The following is a 20,385-nucleotide window of genomic DNA, read 5'->3' as shown; positions in this document are numbered from 1 at the left end:
CCTATGTATTTTATTTCATGTATTTAAGAATATTATTCTGAAATGAGGTCCATTGGTTATACCAGAATATCAAAGGGATCTACAACATAAAAAGGTTGTGATCCCTTATCAGGAACAAAGTATATAAGCATTCAAGATGTATCACATAATCCCCAAACTAACAAACCTTAAAGAAAAATGGACACTCCAATATCAGTGGTAATTGCATGTGAGTCTTGATTTACAAAATAGATGACTTTGTGAATATTAGTATGCAAATTATTTTTTTAAAATTGAAACATATTTCCCTACAAACTTGGTGTTTCTATGTGGTTCCTAATTTCTTAGTGATGTATGATTATCACTAACTATGATTTCTTACATTATGTGTTTAATTTTTCTGCCCTCTATCATATTTTTTCAAATGAATAACTAGAAAATGACCCCCTTAAATCAAGAAATATTTAGAAAGAAATTATGACATATTAAAATAAATGTTAGACTTGATATCAGGAAATGTGGATTAGAGTCGACTCAGACACCTACTAACAACAAACTTTGAGCAAGTCACTTAACCACTCTGAACCTCACTTTTTTTTATCTATAAAATGATGGTGGTAACACTTGGAAAACTTAGCTCAATAGTTTGTTGTGTGGAAATTGTTTTGTAAAGCCCTATGTATGAGAATTATGTTTATCATCTTTTGTTAATTGTTTAGAAAAATAAAGGTCTCTTGAATAATAAATTCCCTTCTTAATCCCTTTAAAATGGAAATATATGTCAAATACTTTTTTGTATTCTTTTTTTTTCTATTGATACTTTTAGTGTTTGGATAGAGTGTGTGTCAGTGAGCAATATAGTGCCTTTAAAAAGATAATAATCAAATTAATTTCAGATTTTCATAGATGGGTGCACTTTTACATAATTATTCATAAACATAGATTTGCAATAAATGATAAAAATACTGTGAGGTAAAATAGATTTTATACCTGCCAAGCAGCTTTCCAGAGTATGGCTGCTGTGAACAACTTTCAAGGTTCTTACTACACAGTATAGTGAACACTCTATTTATTCAATAACAAATCAGAGAAAAACATTCACAGAAAATCAAGATACCACATTCACAATATTAAAATTTATCACAGAGAATCAAAATACAGCATCCACAACAACTTATCACTAAAAATGGCCACATAATTTTCACCACAATGGTCACATTATTTTTTGTTTGTTTTGCCTTTTTGGAGGGCAATTGGGGTTAAGTAACTTGCCCAAGGTTACATGGCTAGTTTGTGTGTGTGTGTGTGTTAATTGTCTGAGGCCGTAACTGAACTTGGGTCTTCCTAACTCTGGGGCTGGTGCTTTACTCACTGCACCATCAAGCTGCCCCAGTGGTCACATAGTTTTGAACAAAGTACAATCATTTAGATAATCAATCACTTAGTAACTCAATCATTCAATCGTCCTTAAGGAGATTTGTTTCCTTAAGGGTCACAAAATACAAAAGTCAAAGTTCTCCACTCATGGGTCACACTAAGTTACAAATCAGCCACTATTCAATCATCATTCACTATTCAGTCATCAGAAAATACACAGGCCATCTACCCCTTGGTCGCAAGTAAATCATAATCTTCTCAGTTAGGACAGAGTATCCAAGTAAAGTCTTCTTTAGCTTGACTTGGGGTAGTCTCTCAGATTCCCTGGATCCCCTTCCATGGTCTCAGCTCCTACCTAGATTCACCAAACGGTCACCTTGGTTCAAAGACAGACAGCTACCAGTTCCTTGACCAGTTCTCCATGTAGTTCCTGTTCCATGCTGAAGCTCACAGAGTCCAGTCCACCTTAAATCTTTCCCAGTCTCTGTTCCCAGGAAGTCAAGGCTCAAGAAAGCCACAAGAAGGTTCATACAAAGTACCAGCATCACAGTCATGCTTCCTCAGTCTTTGACAGCTCTGGCTGGTCCTTGGAAATCCTCAGCAGCTGCTGCTGGCCCTTGGACTCAGCAGCTCCTAAGTAGCTTCTCAGCAGCTCTGACTGGCCCTCGGACTCAGCAGAAGTTTTAGCTGGTTCCCGGAATCAAAATCACTTCATCCAGGTTCTCCAAGAAAAAATAATTCTCTCTAGAACCTGACTCCAAAAAGATTTGCCTGACCCAGCAGGGGCTTCTTATATGCACATGGTATTAGCTTCCTGTTTCAACCCCTTCCTGTTATGTCAGCAACAGGGGTTCATACCTTCTTGAAGCTTGATTAAATACTAAGTGCTAAGTACCCGTTAGCTTTGCCAATACAAAGGGATAAAATTACATTACTATTACAATATTATTCCCTCTTTGAGCCAATTCTGATGAGAGTAAGGTTCACTCATTCCCACTAAGCTTCCCCTTCTTCCTCTCCATTGTAACAGCTTTCCCCTTCCTTTTTTATGTGACATAATTTATCCCATTCTACCTCTTCCTTTTCCTTTCTTCTAGCACATACTTCTCTAACTCCTTGATTTTATTTTTTAAATATCATCCCTTCATTTTCAACTCACACTTGTTCCCTCCATCTATACATGCCTCTTCTAACTGTGCTAACGATGAGGAAGTTCTCATGAGTCACAAGTATCATATTCCCATATAAGAACGTAAACAGTTTAACCTTATTAACTTCCTTATGATTTCCTTTTCCTGTGTACCTTTGTATACTTCTCCTGAGTCTTGTATTTGAAAGTCATATTTTCTATTCAGCTCTGCTCTTTTCATCAAGAATACTTGAAAGCCTTCTATTTTGCTGAATTTCCATTTTTCCTTCTGATGGATTATACTCAGTTTTGCTGGGTAGATGATTCTTTTTTTATGCTTTATTAACTTCTGATTTATATCATTCATTTATGCCAGATTTTGAGTTACAAATTTTCTCCCCATTTTCCCCCTACCCACTGTCCAAAAATAGCAGTGGAACAGGATATCCCCTCCTTCAATCTGCTCTCTCCCATATTTTCACCCATACCTCTTTCAACTTTTCCAGTGGATCTCTATGCCCCAGTGCCTGTATATCTTATTTCCCAATTATGTGTAAAATAGTATTAATAATAGTATGCATTTGAATATTTGATTTTAAAACTTTGAATTCCAGATTCATTCTCTTCCTCTCTTGTCACCCAACCTTGCTGGGAAGATAAGCAGTTCAGTATAGGTTGTAATGTGTGGCTAATGAAAAACAATAACATAGTAGATATACTGTAAAAGATTGACTATATTTCCCTCCCTCCTAGCCCACCTCCCACTGGTTCTATTCTCTACTTTAATCTCATTCCTTTTCAAAAGTGGGTGTTTCCAACTTCCCTCCCCCCAGCCTGCCCTCCCTTCCATCATCCCCCCTCTCATCCCCTCCCCCCTCCTCTCCTGTAGGGTGAGATACCCTATTTATTGTGTATTTCATTCCCTCCTCAAGCAAAATTCAGTAGGAATAAGGTTGACCCATTCCCTTTTGCCTTCCTATTCTTCCCCTCCATTGTAACGATTTTCTCTTGCCTCTTCGAAATGAGATAGTTTACTGAATTCTGTCTCTCCCCATCTTCTCTCATTATATTCCTCTCAATTCTTTTTTTTTTAAAGCAATCGGGGTTAAGTAACTTGCTCAAGGTTACACGGCCAGTTATTTCTGGATGTGGTGCTGAGTATCTGAGCCCAGATTTGATCCAGGTCATCCCGACACTGGAGCCAGTGCTCTTACTCGCTGAGCCACCTGGCCGCCCCTCCTCTCTCAATTCTTAATTTCACCTTTTAAGTATCATCTCCTTTCTGTTAAATTGGTCCTGTGCCCTCTATCTATGTATACCTATAAACATATATACACACATTCACATATGTATTCATATGCCCATATACCCTCATATATATGTGTATATATAAATGTGTATATATATATATATATATTCCTTGCAATTACTGAGAAAAGTTTCATAAGTTACAATTATTGTTTTTCCATGTAGGAATGTAAATAGTTCAAATTTGGTAAGTTCCTTATGATTTCTTTTCCCTGTTTACCTTCTCATGCTTCTCTTGCTTCTTGTATCTGAATGTCAAATTTTCTATTCAACTCTGGTTTTTCAGCAAGAATGTTGAAAGTCCTCTATTCCACTGAATGACCATATTTTCCTCTGAAACATGATACTCAGTTTTGCTGGGTAGGTGATTCTTGGTTTTAATCCCAGCTCCTTTGACCTCCGGAATATCATAGTCTAAGCCCTTTGATCCCTCGGTGTAGAAGCTGCCAGATCCTGGGTTATCCTGATTGTTTTCCCACAATATTCAAATTGTTTCTTCCTAGCTGCTTGTAATATTCTCTCCTTAATCTGGGAATTCCGGAACCTGGCTATAATATTCCTAGGAGTTTCCTTTTGGGGATCTTTTTCAGGAGATGATCAGTGGATTCTTTCAACCTCTATTTTGCCCTCTGGTTCTAAAACATAAGGGCAGTTTTCTTTGAGAACTGCCTGGAGGATGATTTCTAGGTTCTTACTTTGATCGTGGCTTTCAGGTAGTCCAATCATTTTTAAATGATCTCTCCTTGATCTGTTTTCCAGGTCAGTGGTTTTTCCCATGAGGTATTTCACATTGCCTTCTATTCTTTCATTTGTTTGGATCTGTTTAACAGCACCTTGATTTCTCATAAAGTCATTAGCTTCCATTTGCTCCAATCTAATTCTGAAGCAATGATTCTCCTCATTGAGCTTTTAAGATTCTTTTTCCATCTGGCAAATTCAGCTTTTTAAGGCATTCTTCTCCTCATTGTCTTTTTGAGCCTCTTTCACCATTTGAGTTATTCTATTTTTAAGGTAGTATTTTCCTCAGTCAGGCTGTTGACTCTCATTTCATAATTTTTTGCATTGTTCTCATTTCTCTGCCCAACTTTTCCTCCACTTCTCTTATCTGCTTCGTAAGTTCCTCTATGGCCTGTAACCAGCTAGTATTTTCCTTTGAAGCTTTTGGTGCAGGAGTTCTGACTTCACTGTCTTCCTCCTGTTCCATGCATTGCTCCTTTTTGTCCCCAAAATAGGAGTCTAATGTTGGAATCTTCTGTCTGCTTTGTTTCCTTTGCCTGGTCATGTTGCTCCTCTGTCACTTGACCCCTGGGCTTTTTGCCACAGTAGGACTCTGCCACCAGACAAGGGAGCTTTTGTCCCAAATGCTGCGGTTTTTTCAGCTCCCAGAGGTATTAGATGGGTGCCCTCTCTGAGCTCTCCACACACTCTGGCAAGCTGGACACATACCCCAGGTCCTCTAGCCTAGACTGCAATCCAGATCCAAGAAGGATAAAGCAAGAGCAATTACCCCTCAAACTGGTGCTTGGTCCCCCTACACTCTGCAGGCCAGGAGCTGAAACTGCCAAGTGGTGCTAGCTGGCTGTGCTGGTGGCTCAGCGGCTTCTCAGACCGCGGGCAAAATCCATGCACTCCCACTTACTTGGTCCCAAAGTCCAGACTGCACTGACCTTTCACTTTGTCCTTCGCATCTATGTGTTGATAAGTATGGAAAGGGCCACAGCTGCTGCTTATCTGGAGTCCCTCTAGCTGGCGGCTGATCAGGCCCACCCTGGGGCTAAGGCCTAGGCATGGGGCTGGGCTAGACTCCCAGAGCACTATGCTGGCTGGCTGATTCCTGCCAGCCTGCCAGGCTGTCCTCAGCAAGAGGTTATTTTCTCTGTCTTTTTGTGGGTTCTGCAGCCCCAAAGTTTGTTTAGATTCCCCTTTTTGCATGGATTGGGGAAGGTGGAAGCCAGAGCAGCAGGGAGGTCCTGCTTCTACTCCACCATCTTGACCTGGGTAGATGATTGTTGATTGTAATCCTAGCTCCTTTGCCCTCTGGAATATCATATTCTAAGCACTCTGATCAAGGATTAAAGTAATGTAGAAGCTGCTAAATCTTATGTTATCCTGACTGTGGCTTCACAATACTTGAATTTTTTCCCTTGACCTGGGAACTCTGGAATTTTGCTATGACATCCCTGGGAATTTTCATTAAGCTTCATCTGAGGCTGTAGCTCTCTGGCACAGTACTCTTTCAGATAATGATCAGTAAATTCTTTCAATTTCCATTTTACCCTCTTTTTCTAGGATATAAGGACAATTTCCTTTGATGATTCCTTGAAATATCATGTTCAAGTTATTTTTTTCATCATGGCTTGCATGTGTTTTCCTCTCTCTGAAATTAATTAAACTGCTACTTGATTCCTGACACATTTGTCTCTGGCTTGCTTTGTTTGGCTCTGGCCATCCACAGGCCAGGGGTTGATGTCCAGTCCAGTTAACATATGTTTGTAAGAAGAGTAAGAAAAGCAGAAGATAGGGATGGCTAGGTGGTACAGTGAATAGAGCACCAGCCCTAGAGTCAGGAGGACTTTACTTAAAATCCAGCCACAGGCACTTAACACTTACTAGGGTGTGAACTTGGGCAAGTCACATAACCCCAACTGCCCTACCCTCCCCCCTCCAAAAAGCAAAAAAAAGAAGAGGGGAAAATGGAGTTTTGTCTGTTTGGTGGATAAAGTCTATAACTATGGAATGATCCCATGTATCCATTGTCCCCTAAAAGTTGAGGTGGGAATCTATAGACATGAAAAGAAGAATCCTAGACAATCCTAGACAACGTTGACTATTTGCCGATGTCTGCTGACCTAAGATCTCATGAATTATATATTTCTTCTTTTTGTTTGTCTTTCTCTCTCTTCTCAATTATTCTTTGTGATAAGGAATAGTTATTTAGACAGAGCTTGAAGCAGGGTTTTCTTGTGAATTCTAGATAATCTAAAAATATGTGTTATCAACAACATTATTTTCATATAAAATAAAGGCATCATTCCCAAAAGTAGGCAATCCCATTTGATCATATTTTCACAGAAAAAATATGAAATGTAGAAGCAGCAGCAATAAAATATTCTTAATGTTCACCTCCACTCCTGAGAATGTGCAATGATCCCTATTATGGATTGGCAGGGACTTCTTTCAACAAAACAAGTAAACAATTAATATGTAAATTATTCCTTTCAAAGTTGCCTGGGGTCACTGAGAAATTGAGTAACTTCTTCAAGGTGACAAAGTTAGTATGTATCACAGGAAGGTTTGAACCTAGGTTTTCTTGACTCTGAGACTGACCCTCATTTGAGTGCCTCTCATTTTGAAATTCCCATTATTCTCATAGGAATGCAAGCCTAAATTATCACTTTTCTGACTCTTACAAAAACCTCTTACTGGCCTTCCCTCCTTCACTCCCCCCCTCCCAATTAAGCCTTCATATAATAATCAAATAGTCTTTCTAAGTCTAGATCTGGTCATGTTGTTACTCTCCTCAAAGGTCATTAGTGATTGCATATTGTATATTGAGTGAATTTCACATTGTGTGGCAATGAAGGTCATCCACTATTTGAAAGCACTTATCTTCCCAAGCTGAAATAATATTTTCTGATATGCACCCTAAAATTCAATCATTATTTCTCTCCATCATCAATAAATATTTATTCAGCAGTTGTTATTTATAGAGCACAGCAGATATTGTGAAAATTTATATAAGGCACCCAGTCTTAATCAATCAACCAACAAGTTTTTATTAAGTACCTATGCTATTTGACATGCACACTATGTGACAGGATCTGGAGATACAAGTACAGAGAATAAAACAGGCCCTACCTTAAAGGAGTCAGTCCTTGATCTCATAAGCTTCTATTCTAGTAGGAGTGAAAGTCATTGAGAAAACCTGTTATCTAAATCTAGGACACAAAAGTCCAATGAAATAAAAATATAAAATTGCCACTTACAAAGCCATTCTTGAATTCTAATAATTTCTGTTAGAAAGAGACTTCTAACACATTAGCATGAATGTCTCAACCCTCACTCTCACCTTCTCTTCAAATAAATCATGATGTATAAACACAGCCATAAACATATCTAAGATGGACCAATCTCTCAAATCTCCACTTTCCCTTTGTCATATTTATGTGTGCATCAATACTTCAGAAAGCTGTAATTCCATTACTCTGGGTACCACTCCAATGACTAAGATCACAGGCCCTTTGCAACTTAGACTAGTGGTGGGCATGATAGGCAACTTTATAAAGTGAAGCTTTATAAAGTGAAGGTGGCATAATAAAAGGGAAAAGATTTGATCATAAGCCTAGTCACACACTATCTGTGGCTCCTGAGCACCAACTTGTTTAAATTCAGAGGGGCTCATCACCAAGTTAGAGGAAGCCAGTTCCTGTTATAGATAGTTGCATCTAGAGTTAGAAAGACTGGAGTTCAAATCTGACTTCACACAGTTACTAGCACAGTGAACCTGAGTAAGTCAATTAAATTGTGTCAACCTTAGTTTCCTCATTAGTAAAATGGGAATAATAGTAGTACTGATCTCTGAGGGTTGTTGTTAAGATAAGAGGAGATATTTGAAAGCATTTTATAAATTGTAAAGCACCACATAAATGCTATGTATAATTATTACTACTAATTTTTGCACAGAGTGTATAATTTTTAGGCTGCAAAAACTTTCAAGAAAATTCTCTCAATATGTCAGTTAGCCAGTAAACATTTATCAAGCGTCCACTCCATGACAGGCATTGTGTTAAATACTGAGGATACAAAGAAAGATAAAATATAGAACCTGTTTTTGAGAGGCTTACAATGGACAGATACAGACAACATGCAAATAACTGTGTATAAACAAGCTATATGTGTGATAAATGGGGAAAAATCATCAGAGAAAAGGCCATAGAATTTTAAGAGATCACTAAAGCCTTCGTAGAGAAGGTGGGATTTTAGCTAAGACTTGAAGCATGACAAGGTAGCCAAGAGATGGAAATGAGACAGAGCAGTATTCCATGCATTGTGGATCCCTATAGAAAATGCTTGGGGACAGCCAAGAGATGGCATGTCTTTTCTGAGATACAACAAGGAGGCCAATGCTACTGAATTAAAGAGTAGGTGGTAGGGTGAAGGTATAAGAAAAATGCAGGGAAGAGGAGGGACGGGTTATGATGATTTTGGAACACCAAACAGAGAATTTCATATTTGATCTTGGTATTGATAGAGAACCACTGGAATTTATCAAGTGGGAGGTGATATGGTAAAACCTGTGTTTCAGGAAGATCACTTTGACAATGGGGAGGAGGATAGAGTAATTGGAGCAGATGGAAGAAACCCATGGCAGGCAGAGAAGCTAGTGGTTTATTGCAATAATACAGGCATTTATGAAGCCTTGTTCCAGGGTGGTGGCAGTGTTAGAGAAAAGAAGAGACTGTATATGAGAAATGTTATATAGTAAAATCTGAAGGCCTTGGCAGCATAATGGATATATGAGTGAAAGAGTGCAGTCAATAAGGATGTCTAGATTGTGAACCTGAAAGACTGAAAGAATGGTGGAGCCTTCAATAGGAAAACAAATTCAGAAGATAAAATTGTTTGAAGGAAAGACAATGAGTTCACTTTTTGATATACTGAATTTAAGATGTCTATTGGATATTCAGTTAAAAATAATCTAATAGACAGTTGGAGATTTGAAACAGAAAGTCAGCAGAAAGATTAGGGCTGCATAGAGAAAGAATTTAATATACTGGAACTGATGAGATTATCAAGTGAAAGAGTGGAGAGCAGCAGAGAGAAAAAAATAGGAGACGAAGCAAATTTTTTCAAATGGAATTCATGGGTAACGTTTTAGGCAGAAGTTTATGGAATGAATTGAGAAAAAGCTCTAGTAATAACTAATGCTGGGGTAATTTTTGTTTTTTAAGAACCATCAGACCTGCGAAGTCTAAAGATTTAAAGTGCAAGTTGCAGACTCAGCATAAGAGTTCTGAAATGATAATGCCTCAGAGGAGCAAAATGGTTAATGTTATGTGGATGCTGGCACTCTGGGGTGCTGTGTTCTTTCATTTCCCCTAATGACTTTTGGAAGCAGCAGCACAGAAAGACCTTTGCAGGTTTGGTTCTGGAGGAAAGGCTGTCAATCTGAGAATGGCTGCCAGGATGGAAATGCCCGACTGAAGGTTATCTCTGGCACAGAGTGTCCTATTGCATTACTGTGACCCCTCCAATTAGAGTGTAAACTCCTTGAAGGGAACAGCAATTTTACTTTTGTATGTATATCATATGTGTGTATTATATTCTGAAACAGTGCGTAGTGTATCCTAAGTGCTTAATTTATCCTTTTTATCCATTTGTTTGAAAGCCTAGAGCTTATTGGCTATGATCAGTTGAAACAGGAAGAGACATGTCACTTCTGCCCTGGAAAAGCCAATAGAGCTTTCCTGAGTCCAGTTCGTGGAAAAAAAAAAAACAAACCAAAGGGCATACAGTGTACAATACAGGAACATGCAAGCCCTAGGCAAGATGTGAATATTGTACCCACTTCTGTTTTTACCTTCAAGTGGTTTTAAACCTTCACAGTTACCCTTGGATCAAGTCATTAACGAAATTTTTATCAACTTGTCATGAAGAGCTGAAATTTTGTTATTAAAATTTGGACATTTACAAAAAGTATCTTTGTAAAGTGTCCTTCATTATGCTATCTGCATATTTCTCACTAGGTTCCAGACATAGATGAAAAGGAGTGGAAGAAATAAGTAAGCAATGTCACTCTTTCTCTCCATCATCTAAGCACACACTACAGAGAAGGGTACAGAAAGGGGTTTGTTTCTAGTCCCATCTCACTAAGTTAGTTAAAACAAATAATAAGTGTGTATATCAGACATCCCTATGCCTTCCTCAGTTCACAACTACTATTTAGTTCAAGTATATGAAATTTGGTTACTTATCTCATTTTGTCAGAATTAGAGATCAGTGGACTGGTGATGATTTTTTCAGTCCCTTATGATGAGAATAATTCATAAGGGTTATTAACACAGCAATGGTAAACTGGCAGGACTTTGATGATAGTGCTTCAAGGATGAGGTTGTTGGAACATTTCTGATAAGGATGGGGATAATTTTACAGTCATGAGAAGGAATAAAGTTCTATGCCCAATAGTCCAAAGGCCACCAGGTAGAAGCATAAACAATAGCAACCTTTTCTCCGAGCTGCTCAGTCTAGAAGGAGGTTTTTTTTTTCCAATGATTATCTCAATGAAAATTTCCTGAGGAAATGAATAAGAATAGATGCACTTTCAAAATTTCTTCACTCCAGAGGTTGTTGTGTCTTGGAAAGAAACAATTGATTTGAATGTGTATGTCTCTAGATAATGACATTCCTGTGGGTGTTTCTGGTGATTAGAGAATAGTATAACTCCTCTGGTAGGTAGAGCAGGAGTCAGGCTTAAGTGTGGCAGTGAAGGTATGAATTGGAGTCAGTGAAAACAATCCCCCTAGACAATTCTATGAGGTGTTCCTTCTCCCTCAATTCACTGCTCTACTGCATCCTTTCAGCTTAGGAATTGAGGGTTTCTTCTTACAGAACATTGTATCTCCTGTTCTTTAAACCCTTTTTGTTCTTTGCTTCACAATTGGGTTTAATTGTTTGAGTTTTCTACTCTTTCCCACTATTACTATAAAAACCTTCAAGTACATCCAATATTTTTTTTGGATAGTTACTCATCAATTAAATATAATCCAGAAATTACTTTCCCCTTATTTATTTAGTATTTTATTTTCCCCTGGTTACATGTAAAAACAAATTTTAACATTTGTTTTTAAAAATTTGAATTCCAAATTCTTTCTTCCTCCCTCCCTACCCCACCTCATTGAGAAAGTAAGCAATTCAATATAGGTTATAGATGTGTAGACATGCAACACACATCTGTAATAGTCATGTTGTGAAAGAAAACATAGACAAAAAACTCAAGAAAAATAAAGTATGCTTCAATTTATATTCAGACAACATCAGTTCTTTCTCTGGGAATGGATAGCATTTTTTATCATAAGTCCTTTGGAGATAGATCATTGTATTGCTGAGAATAACTAAGTCATTTATGGCTGATCATATTAGAATATTGCTATTACTTTGTATACAGTACATTTCACTTTGTATCAGCACATGCAAATCTTTCCAGGGTTCTCTGAGAGCATCTTACTCATCTTTTCTTATAGTACAATGGTATTCCATCATAATCACATACCACAACTTGTTCAGCCATTCCCCAGTTAAATCAGCAAGTATTTATTAATGACCTATCATATATTAAGGGATACAAAATAAGAGGTGGTAAGCATATTTATAGCAACATAATCAGGGAACTTGGAAAGATTCCTAACAATGATACTGTTCAGCCCTCCAGTTTCAAACCTAGGCAAAGACATTACTATGAGCCTTCTGTGGGAACAGAGCCTTTAAATAATTTGAAGGACAATATGCAAGTACAACTGGGAAGAAGGGGTATGAAGGCATAGTTATGGAATGGGAGGCTATATGCACCTGAAGGCAGCCTGTGAAGGACAGACACAGACATCAGCAGTGACATAGAATCAAGGCATGTACTTGCCTTCATTACAATATTGTCTAAGATGAGGCCTAGTCTGAAGGTGAATCTCTACTGCCTAAGAAGAATTAAAAGAAAAGTCAATATTCTAATGATCTTCAGATTAGCTATTTCCTATATGGACCTTGAAACATTCTACTCTTTATGATTTTCTTTAGTGCATCCTTCACATCCTTGTTCCTCAGGCTGTAGATCAAAGGGTTCAGCATGGGGATCACTGTGGTATAAAACACTGAACCTACTTGCTCCTGGGCCACATCATTAGAAACTGGTATATAATACATGACCAAGATGGAAACATAAAAAACAGAAACAGCTGCTAGATGGGATCCACAGGTGCTAAAGGCTTTATAACGACCTTTTGTAGATTGTATGCGAAGGATGCTTAGAAGAATGAAAGTGTAAGAGATCCAGATGAGCAGAGTTGTAACCAACAAGTTAAATCCACCAACAATCATCACCAAAAGCTCATTGATGTAGGTGCTGGAGCAGGAGAGCTTTAGAAGGGGAAGAACATCACAGAAGTAATGATGGATAACATTGTCCCCACAGAAGGACAGCCTGGCTAGGTAGTGTGTATTAACAACGGCCCCAATGCCCCCCATCATGTATACACCTGCCACCAGCAGGGAGCAGAACCATGGCACCATGGTGACATTATAGAGAAGGGGTCTACAGATGGCAACATAACGGTCATAGGCCATAGCTGTCAGCATGTAGACTTCAGCAATCACAAAGAAGAGGAAGAAAAAGAACTGAGCCATGCACTCTGGATAGGAGATGATATTCTTCTCTGATACAAAGTTCTCCAACATTTTGGGTGTGATGACAGAGGAATAACAGAGATCTATGAATGACAGGTTACTGAGAAAATAGTACATGGGAGTATGAAGCTGAGAACTCATCCAGATTAATAAAATCAAACTGAGGTTCCCCACCATGGAGACTAAGTAGATTCCTAGAAATAAAAGGAAGAGTGGTATTTGGAGCTCTGTTCGGTTTGTTAAGCCCATGAGGATAAATTCTGTCACAATTGTGTTATTTTCCATTGCCACTCTCCTCACAAAGTTAGGTTGGAAATCTGCAGAGGTGTGAGAGAAACATCTTAGTAACTAAAAATTATTTTTATGTTCTTTTCCTATTGCTTTTTCAATCAGTCTTTTTCTCCCTCCATCTGTCTCTGTCTATCTGTACCTCTCACACACCACACACTACTCCCCCTTTTTTAAATTGGTTATCATGCAAATTACTAAAGCCAATTTATCCAAACTTGGATTATGTTGTATCTGATGAACCTATTCATAGAATTATAGAAGTGGAGAATTGAAAACCACTCTATCTTGGCATGTCTAGTTCAATAACTATGTAGTGGAGTCACTTCTACAACAAGAGATTTTGGAAGTTAAATGGGGCAAAAAAGAACACAGACACACAGACACACAAAGCTATCAAGAAGCACCTATAGTCTAATAAAATCAGGCAGATGACAGAAATCACAGGGCTTGGCCATTGTGATCTAGGAACTGTCCAGCCTGAGAATAAACTTTATACTGAGGTAATAAGTTCCCCTATATTAAAGTGTCTGGGTAGATGTTGGCTGACCATTCTGGGGCTGGTAGTTTTATTCAGAGGATATTTAAAAATGTGAAGTAAGGAGTTTTCCTTCATGACTTCTATGGTACTTTCTAAATGGGAGACATTTTCTATGCTTTTATCACAGATGTAAAAACTGGGTATCACCTTAGAAATCTTCTATTCCAACTTCCTAATTTTGAAGATGAGGAAACTGAGACCAAGAAGTTAAAGTACAGAAAAAACAAACATGAAATTAATGGGAAATGCTCAAGAAAAATTTTGTCTATTAAAACTTTGCTTTGGGGTGGCTAGGTGGTGCAGTGAATAGAGCACCAGCCCTGGAGTCAGGAAGACCTGAGTTCAAATCCGACCTCTGACACTTAACACTTACTAGCCATGTGACTTTGGGCAAGTCACTCAACCCCAATTGCCCTGCATTCCCCCATCTCCTCCAAAAAGCCAAAAAAAAAACCCACAAAACAAAACAAAACAAAAAACTTTGCCTGGGGCTGACACTAGGTCTAATCAAGGGGAAAACATGTTGTCGTAGTCAGTCATTCTATCATCACTATTTAAACATCAACTAAGTGCCAGGTACTTAGTGCTAGAGATAGAAAGAAAGTAAAAACCAGCCTCTGCTCTCAAGGAACTCGCAATCTAATGGAGTAAGCATTGCATACATTACTAATATAATATGTCAAATTTAATCTCAAGAACAAAGCCATGAGCAGTTGGAGGTGATGGGTGGGGACCAAGAAAGGAATCCTGAAGAAAGCAGGATTTGATTTAAGGCTTTTACTCAGGAGAACAAAGTTTTAAGCCTATCCCAGTGTTGTTTACTGGGTGATCATGGTCCATTTACCTAACTTTTAGACCTTGAGCTTTTTCACATCTAAAATTGGGATAACATCTCTAGCAGGTTCCTTTATCAATATCTGAACTTACAGAGGTATGGTGAAACCTATGAGCCTCTTCTCAAAATAATGCCTGAAATAAAGTAAAATTCATAGGAAAGATAAAGATTTATTTTTCCCTATCCAAGCTAATAGACTCTCTGACATCTCTCCATGGATCTCCAGGGGGTCTATACAGCATAAGTTAAGAGCCCTGGAATTAAAGCAACATTTCTCATATAGAACCTAAAACCTGACTTTAGCTTTTTAACTATTAATTTGAAAAACAGCAGTGTAGAAGGGTACCCATGAGGAATAAGGCTCAACATTTTAAGATATGGTATTTCAGCTAGATTATCTGCACTAGAACATTTTGCTAGTTGCTTTAAGAGGATAGGATTGGGGTTTACAAATCTGATACATTGGTAGCACAGGCTCTAGAGCTACCTCTTCACTCCCAAGAGGAAGTTGCCCCCCAGACCTCAGTTGACTATTTCTCCCCTTACTGTTCCAGGCTCAGCCTAAGAAGTTTTTTTTTTCTAATCCTATTTCTCATTATCCCACCCCATTATGTTCCCACCATTAATTATCAGCAGAAAATAATAAACAGCTAGACTGATTTAGGTTTTAGAATTTTGTACTTACTAATGTTAGTGTGCTTGTTCTGTTGTTTTTGTCTTGTACGAGTCCAGATTTGAACTCATATCTTTCTGACTCCAGGCCCAGTGATCTACCCATCGTACCACAAAGCTGTCCCTAAGGTGGTATAGAAATAACAATTCATAAGCCATCCCTGCCCCCAAACCAATAGTAACCTCTCCCATAAGTACTTCAAAGAGTTTAAAGGAAAGCGAGCTAAGTTTAGAAAGTAAATGTGGCACAGTTGTAACTCATTGCTCTGGTTGCTGAAAGTCCTGGTTGCTGGAGGGGTATATAATGCCCTATAGCTTTTAAGGCTTCGGGATGGTCCAACATCTCTTTTGGTATCCTTGGAACTATTGCTTTATGCTTATATTTCTCCAAGTTGTAATAAGTTAAAATTTATCTGTTTCTCTATACAAACATGTACAATGTTTATATAAGAATTCTTTATCTTTCTAAGACTTTTGAAATTCCACCTTAAATCTGTGTTTCTTCATAAACATATTGGTAGTTTAAATTAAAACAAATTTCTTTCCCTATTCCTTTTATGTGTCAAAATGTTACAATTATGGCAAAACCACACATCCTTAAAAATTAATAGAAATATTTTAATTTTGCACAAAATTACTTTTTCCTATTGTTTTCATCACTAACTTGGTCTATATGAAAAAGGCCTTACAGGGATAGTATACCCCACACTTAATTTAAGTGAAATCTGATTGAAAAAATAAAAAGGTCGTGAGGTTAGAAGAAAGAATGGATCACAGGCTTTGAAGAGACAACTAAAAGAGATAGTAGAATTAGTTTTATCATTCATTAATAGGCAAAAAGCATTATTACATTGAAAATCAAGTTCAGTTTTCTTGTAGTGTCTACAATAATAATTGTCAAAAAATCATAAAATGTATACAACTGTTACTGTCAATGGTCAGTCATCAAGCATTTTTTCTGCAGGGAGTAAAGCAGGGCAATTGGGATTAAGTGACTTGCTCAAGGTCACATGGCTAGTAAGTGTTAAGTCTCTGAGGTCACATTTGAACTCAGGTCCTCCTGACTCCAGGACCAGTGCTCTATTCTCTTTGTCACCTAGCCACCCCCATCCAGCATTTTCAAAAGTGCTTATTACTTGCCATGTGTCAGGGACTGCACTAAGTACTACATGGAATGATGATACTTGTAATTCTTTTAAATATGTACCACTAATAATACTGCTAGAAGCAATATACCTAGACAGAAGGTATTGGCATGAGGTGAATTTGAAGGAATGACATATAAAATAACTATGACATGAGAAAGAGGAGTACATTGGATGCAGAATGAAGGGAGAGCTAAAATGGGGTAAATTATTTCACATGAATAGGTTAGGAAAATCTATTACAGTGGAGGGAAAGATGGGAGGTTGAGTGATGGTCGTTGCTTGAACCTTACTTACATCACTATTGGCTTAAAGAGGGAATAATATATTCAATCAGTTGAATATAGAAATCTGTCTTATCCAACAGGAAAGTAGGGAGGGAGGAGATTAAGTAAAGGGATGGGGGGAACTAACAGAAGAAAGGGCAGACCGGGAGAGGGTGTACATAGAAGAAAATCACTGCTGAGGAGGGAAAGGAAGAAAAGAGAGAGAGGACAAACAGGGGGAAAAATAGGATAAAAGGAAATACACCATTAGTAAGCATAACTGTGAGTGTGAATGGGATGAATTCCCATAAAATAAAAGCTGAGAGCAGAATGAACCAAAAACCAGAATCCTTATGTTGTTTACAAGAAACACACTTGAAACAGAGAAGCACACACAGAGTAGAGGTAATATACTGGAGCAGAATTTACTATGCTTCAGCTGAAGTAAAAAAAAAATAAAAAGCCGGGGTACCAATCCTGATCTCAGACAAAGCAAAAGCAAAAATAAATCTAATTAAAAGATATAAGGGGAGCAGCAGGGTGGCACAGTGAATAGAGCACCAGCCCTGGAGTCAGGAGGACTTGAGTTCAAATTAGGCCTCAGACACTTGACACACTTACTAGCTGTGTGACCTTGGGCAAGTCACTTAACCCCAATTGCCTTGCTTTTCCCCCTCAAAAAAAAGACATAAGGAAACTACATCTTGCTAAGAGGTGTTATAGACAATGAAGTAATATCAATACTTAACATATATGCACCAAGTGGTATAGCATCCAAATTCTTAAAGGAGAAGTTAAGTGAATTACAGGTTCATGACCAAACAAGAGATAGCATTACAGAATGTAGAATAGATAATACCTATTATATTAAATTAAAAAAACCTTTTGCACAAAAAAACCCAAAGTTGGGAAATGATCTTTACTACAAGTGTCTCTGGTAAAGCCTCATATCTCAAATATATAGAGAAATGAGTCAAATTTATTAAGAATACAAGCCCTCCATTGAACTCTTCTCAGCAATGCAGGGTTATAAGTCAACCCTAAAAGTCTCATGATGGAGAGAGATGTCTACATCCAGAGAAAGAACTGCGTTTGAATCCAGATTGAAGCAAACTACCTGCTCTTTTTCTTTTTCCTGTTTGGTTTTGTTTCCTCTTTCCCATTCTTCATTCCATCTGATAAAATCCTTCTTTATAACCTGACTAATGCCTAATGTGAGAGCATTTGCAGATACTGTACTTGATTGTATGCCGCCATGGTGGGGGGGAGGGAGAGAAAATTTGAAACTCAAGGAATTGTGGCAATGAATCTTGTAAACTAAAAGTAAACAAATTTAAAAAGACAAATAAAATAAAATAAAATAACAACAACAACAAAAGTGCAAGCCATCCTCCAACTGATAAATGAGAAAAGGATATGAACAGGCAGTTTTCAGATTAAGAAATCAAAGCTATCTATAGGCATATGAAGTACTGCTCTAAATAACTTTGGATTAGAAAAATGCAAACCAAAACAACTGAGGTGCCATCTCACACCTATGAGATTGACTAACATGGTAAAAAAGAAAAATGATAAATGTTGGAGAGGGTATGGGAAAATTGTAACATTAATGCATTGTTGCTGGAAAAATGCACTGTTCCAACTATTCTAGAGAGTAATTTGGAAATATGTCCAAAGTGCAAATAAACTGTACACATCACTTGATCAATCAATACCACTACTAGGTTTGTATCCCAAAGAGATCATAAAAAAGCAAAAATGACCTACATGTGAAAAAATATTTAGAGCAACCCTTTTTGTGGTGGCAAAATATTGGAAATTGAGGTGATGCCCATCAATTTGAGAATGCATGGACCAACTGTGGTTTATGAAAGTAATGGAATACTATTGTTCTATAAGAAATTATAACAAGGTGAATTTCAAAAAACATGAAAAGACTTGTATGAACTGATGCAAAGAGAAAAAAAGAGAATCAGGAAAACAATGTACATAGTATCAGCAGCATTATTAGTTGATCAAGTATTTAATGACTCAGTTCTTCTCAGGAACACAATGATCCAAGACAAGTACAAAGTATTCATGGAATATGCTATACACATCTAGATAAAGAACTGAAAGACTCTGAATGCAGATTGAAATACACTATTTTCATTTACTTTATTCTTTTTTGTAGTTTTTTTTTTCCTTTTCATTTTTTTCTTCCTTCACAACTGTGACCAATATGGAATTAGGCTTTACCTGATAGCACATACATAAACTAAATCAAATTGCCTACCATTTTAGGAGGGAGGGAGAGAAGTTTTGAACTCAAAATCTTGTAGAAATGGATTCTAAAAATTATTTTGACATGTAATTGGGAGAAATAAAATATTATTAAAAACAAATAAAAATAGAAATTTTGTTTGGAGGGCAAAATGTTGCTATTTACAAAATGTAATTTGCCTGTAAATATTCAGGGAGTCATCTATTTTCTGAAATAAGACCCACATGTTATCTTTTGTGCTTACTTACTCTACTCTAGACAAGGGTGCTTTTTAATGTTATACATATCTTTGACATTTTGGTGGAGCCTATTCTCAGGATAAATTTTTTTTAAGTACATCAAATAAAATATGTAGAATAACAGGGGAAATCAGCTCCAGTGAAATACATTTATCAAAGTATATTTTTTCTTTTTCTTTGCTTTTTTGGAGGGGGGAGGGCAGGGCAATTGCTGTTAAGTGGCTTGCCCAAGATCACACGGCTAGTGAGTGTTAAGTGTCTGAGGCCGGATTTGAACTTAGGTCCTCCTGACTCCAGGGCTGGTACTCTAGCCACCCCTGAAATATATTTTTAAAAAATCAAGTTCATATACCAAAATTTAAGAACATGAGTGCTAAACAAATTAGGACACTGACATTATGGTTCTTCACAGGGATAAAGGTTTTAAGAAAACCATGTGGGACTGAGTTTCCAGTTCTGCTGCTTAGTGATTTTTATAATGACATTTCCTACTGCCTCCCTTGATAAAATTCTTTTGCAAGTCTATTAGCTCTAGAAAAACACCAAAAAAAAGAGAGGAGGACTGAAGAGGTCCTCAACTCTTGGCTGGAATGAGGTATTATTTGAAAAGATATTGAGTTTCACTTACGTTTTTATCAGCAGAGAAGAAGGGGTTACAGGGAGCATTATGGAGACGGGATAGTAGTTGAGGCACCAGTCTAAAGACCAAAAAAATATCATATATGATACAACAAAAATAAAAAAAAAACACATGTGAAGTGGAGAAGGGAATATTAGTTTCAAATGACCTTCATTCAATTGAATGAAGTATTAGAATTGTAGAACTGAATGTACTAGAAAGGAGAACCTATCTCTATTCTTGTTTTGTTAAATCAACTAAAATTGTAGCTAAACACATTTGAGGCATGGGCAGGTCTGCTTAAAGGTGAGTATGTAATTTTCTTCACAAA

The 20,385-nt window shown here is 37.4% G+C and overlaps 1 protein-coding gene across 1 annotated transcript; it reads right to left on the bottom strand.

The window, feature by feature from the left end:
• Window positions 1–12,529: 12,529 nt before the first annotated feature.
• LOC138147750 (olfactory receptor 8A1-like) lies at window positions 12,530–13,605 on the bottom strand. The gene has a single exon (XM_069070288.1). It carries the CDS (start codon window positions 13,469–13,471, stop codon window positions 12,530–12,532), a length of 942 nt encoding a protein of 313 aa, XP_068926389.1. The 5' UTR covers window positions 13,472–13,605.
• Between the last annotated feature and the right edge of the window lie 6,780 nt (window positions 13,606–20,385).

This window comes from Petaurus breviceps, unplaced genomic scaffold (genome assembly GCF_028583685.1).
Source record: "Petaurus breviceps papuanus isolate PSGF00001 unplaced genomic scaffold, PetGlider_PUasm1.0 90804, whole genome shotgun sequence".
Classification (NCBI taxonomy): Eukaryota; Metazoa; Chordata; class Mammalia; order Diprotodontia; family Petauridae; genus Petaurus; species Petaurus breviceps.
This window is presented reverse-complemented; position numbering and strand designations above follow the sequence as displayed.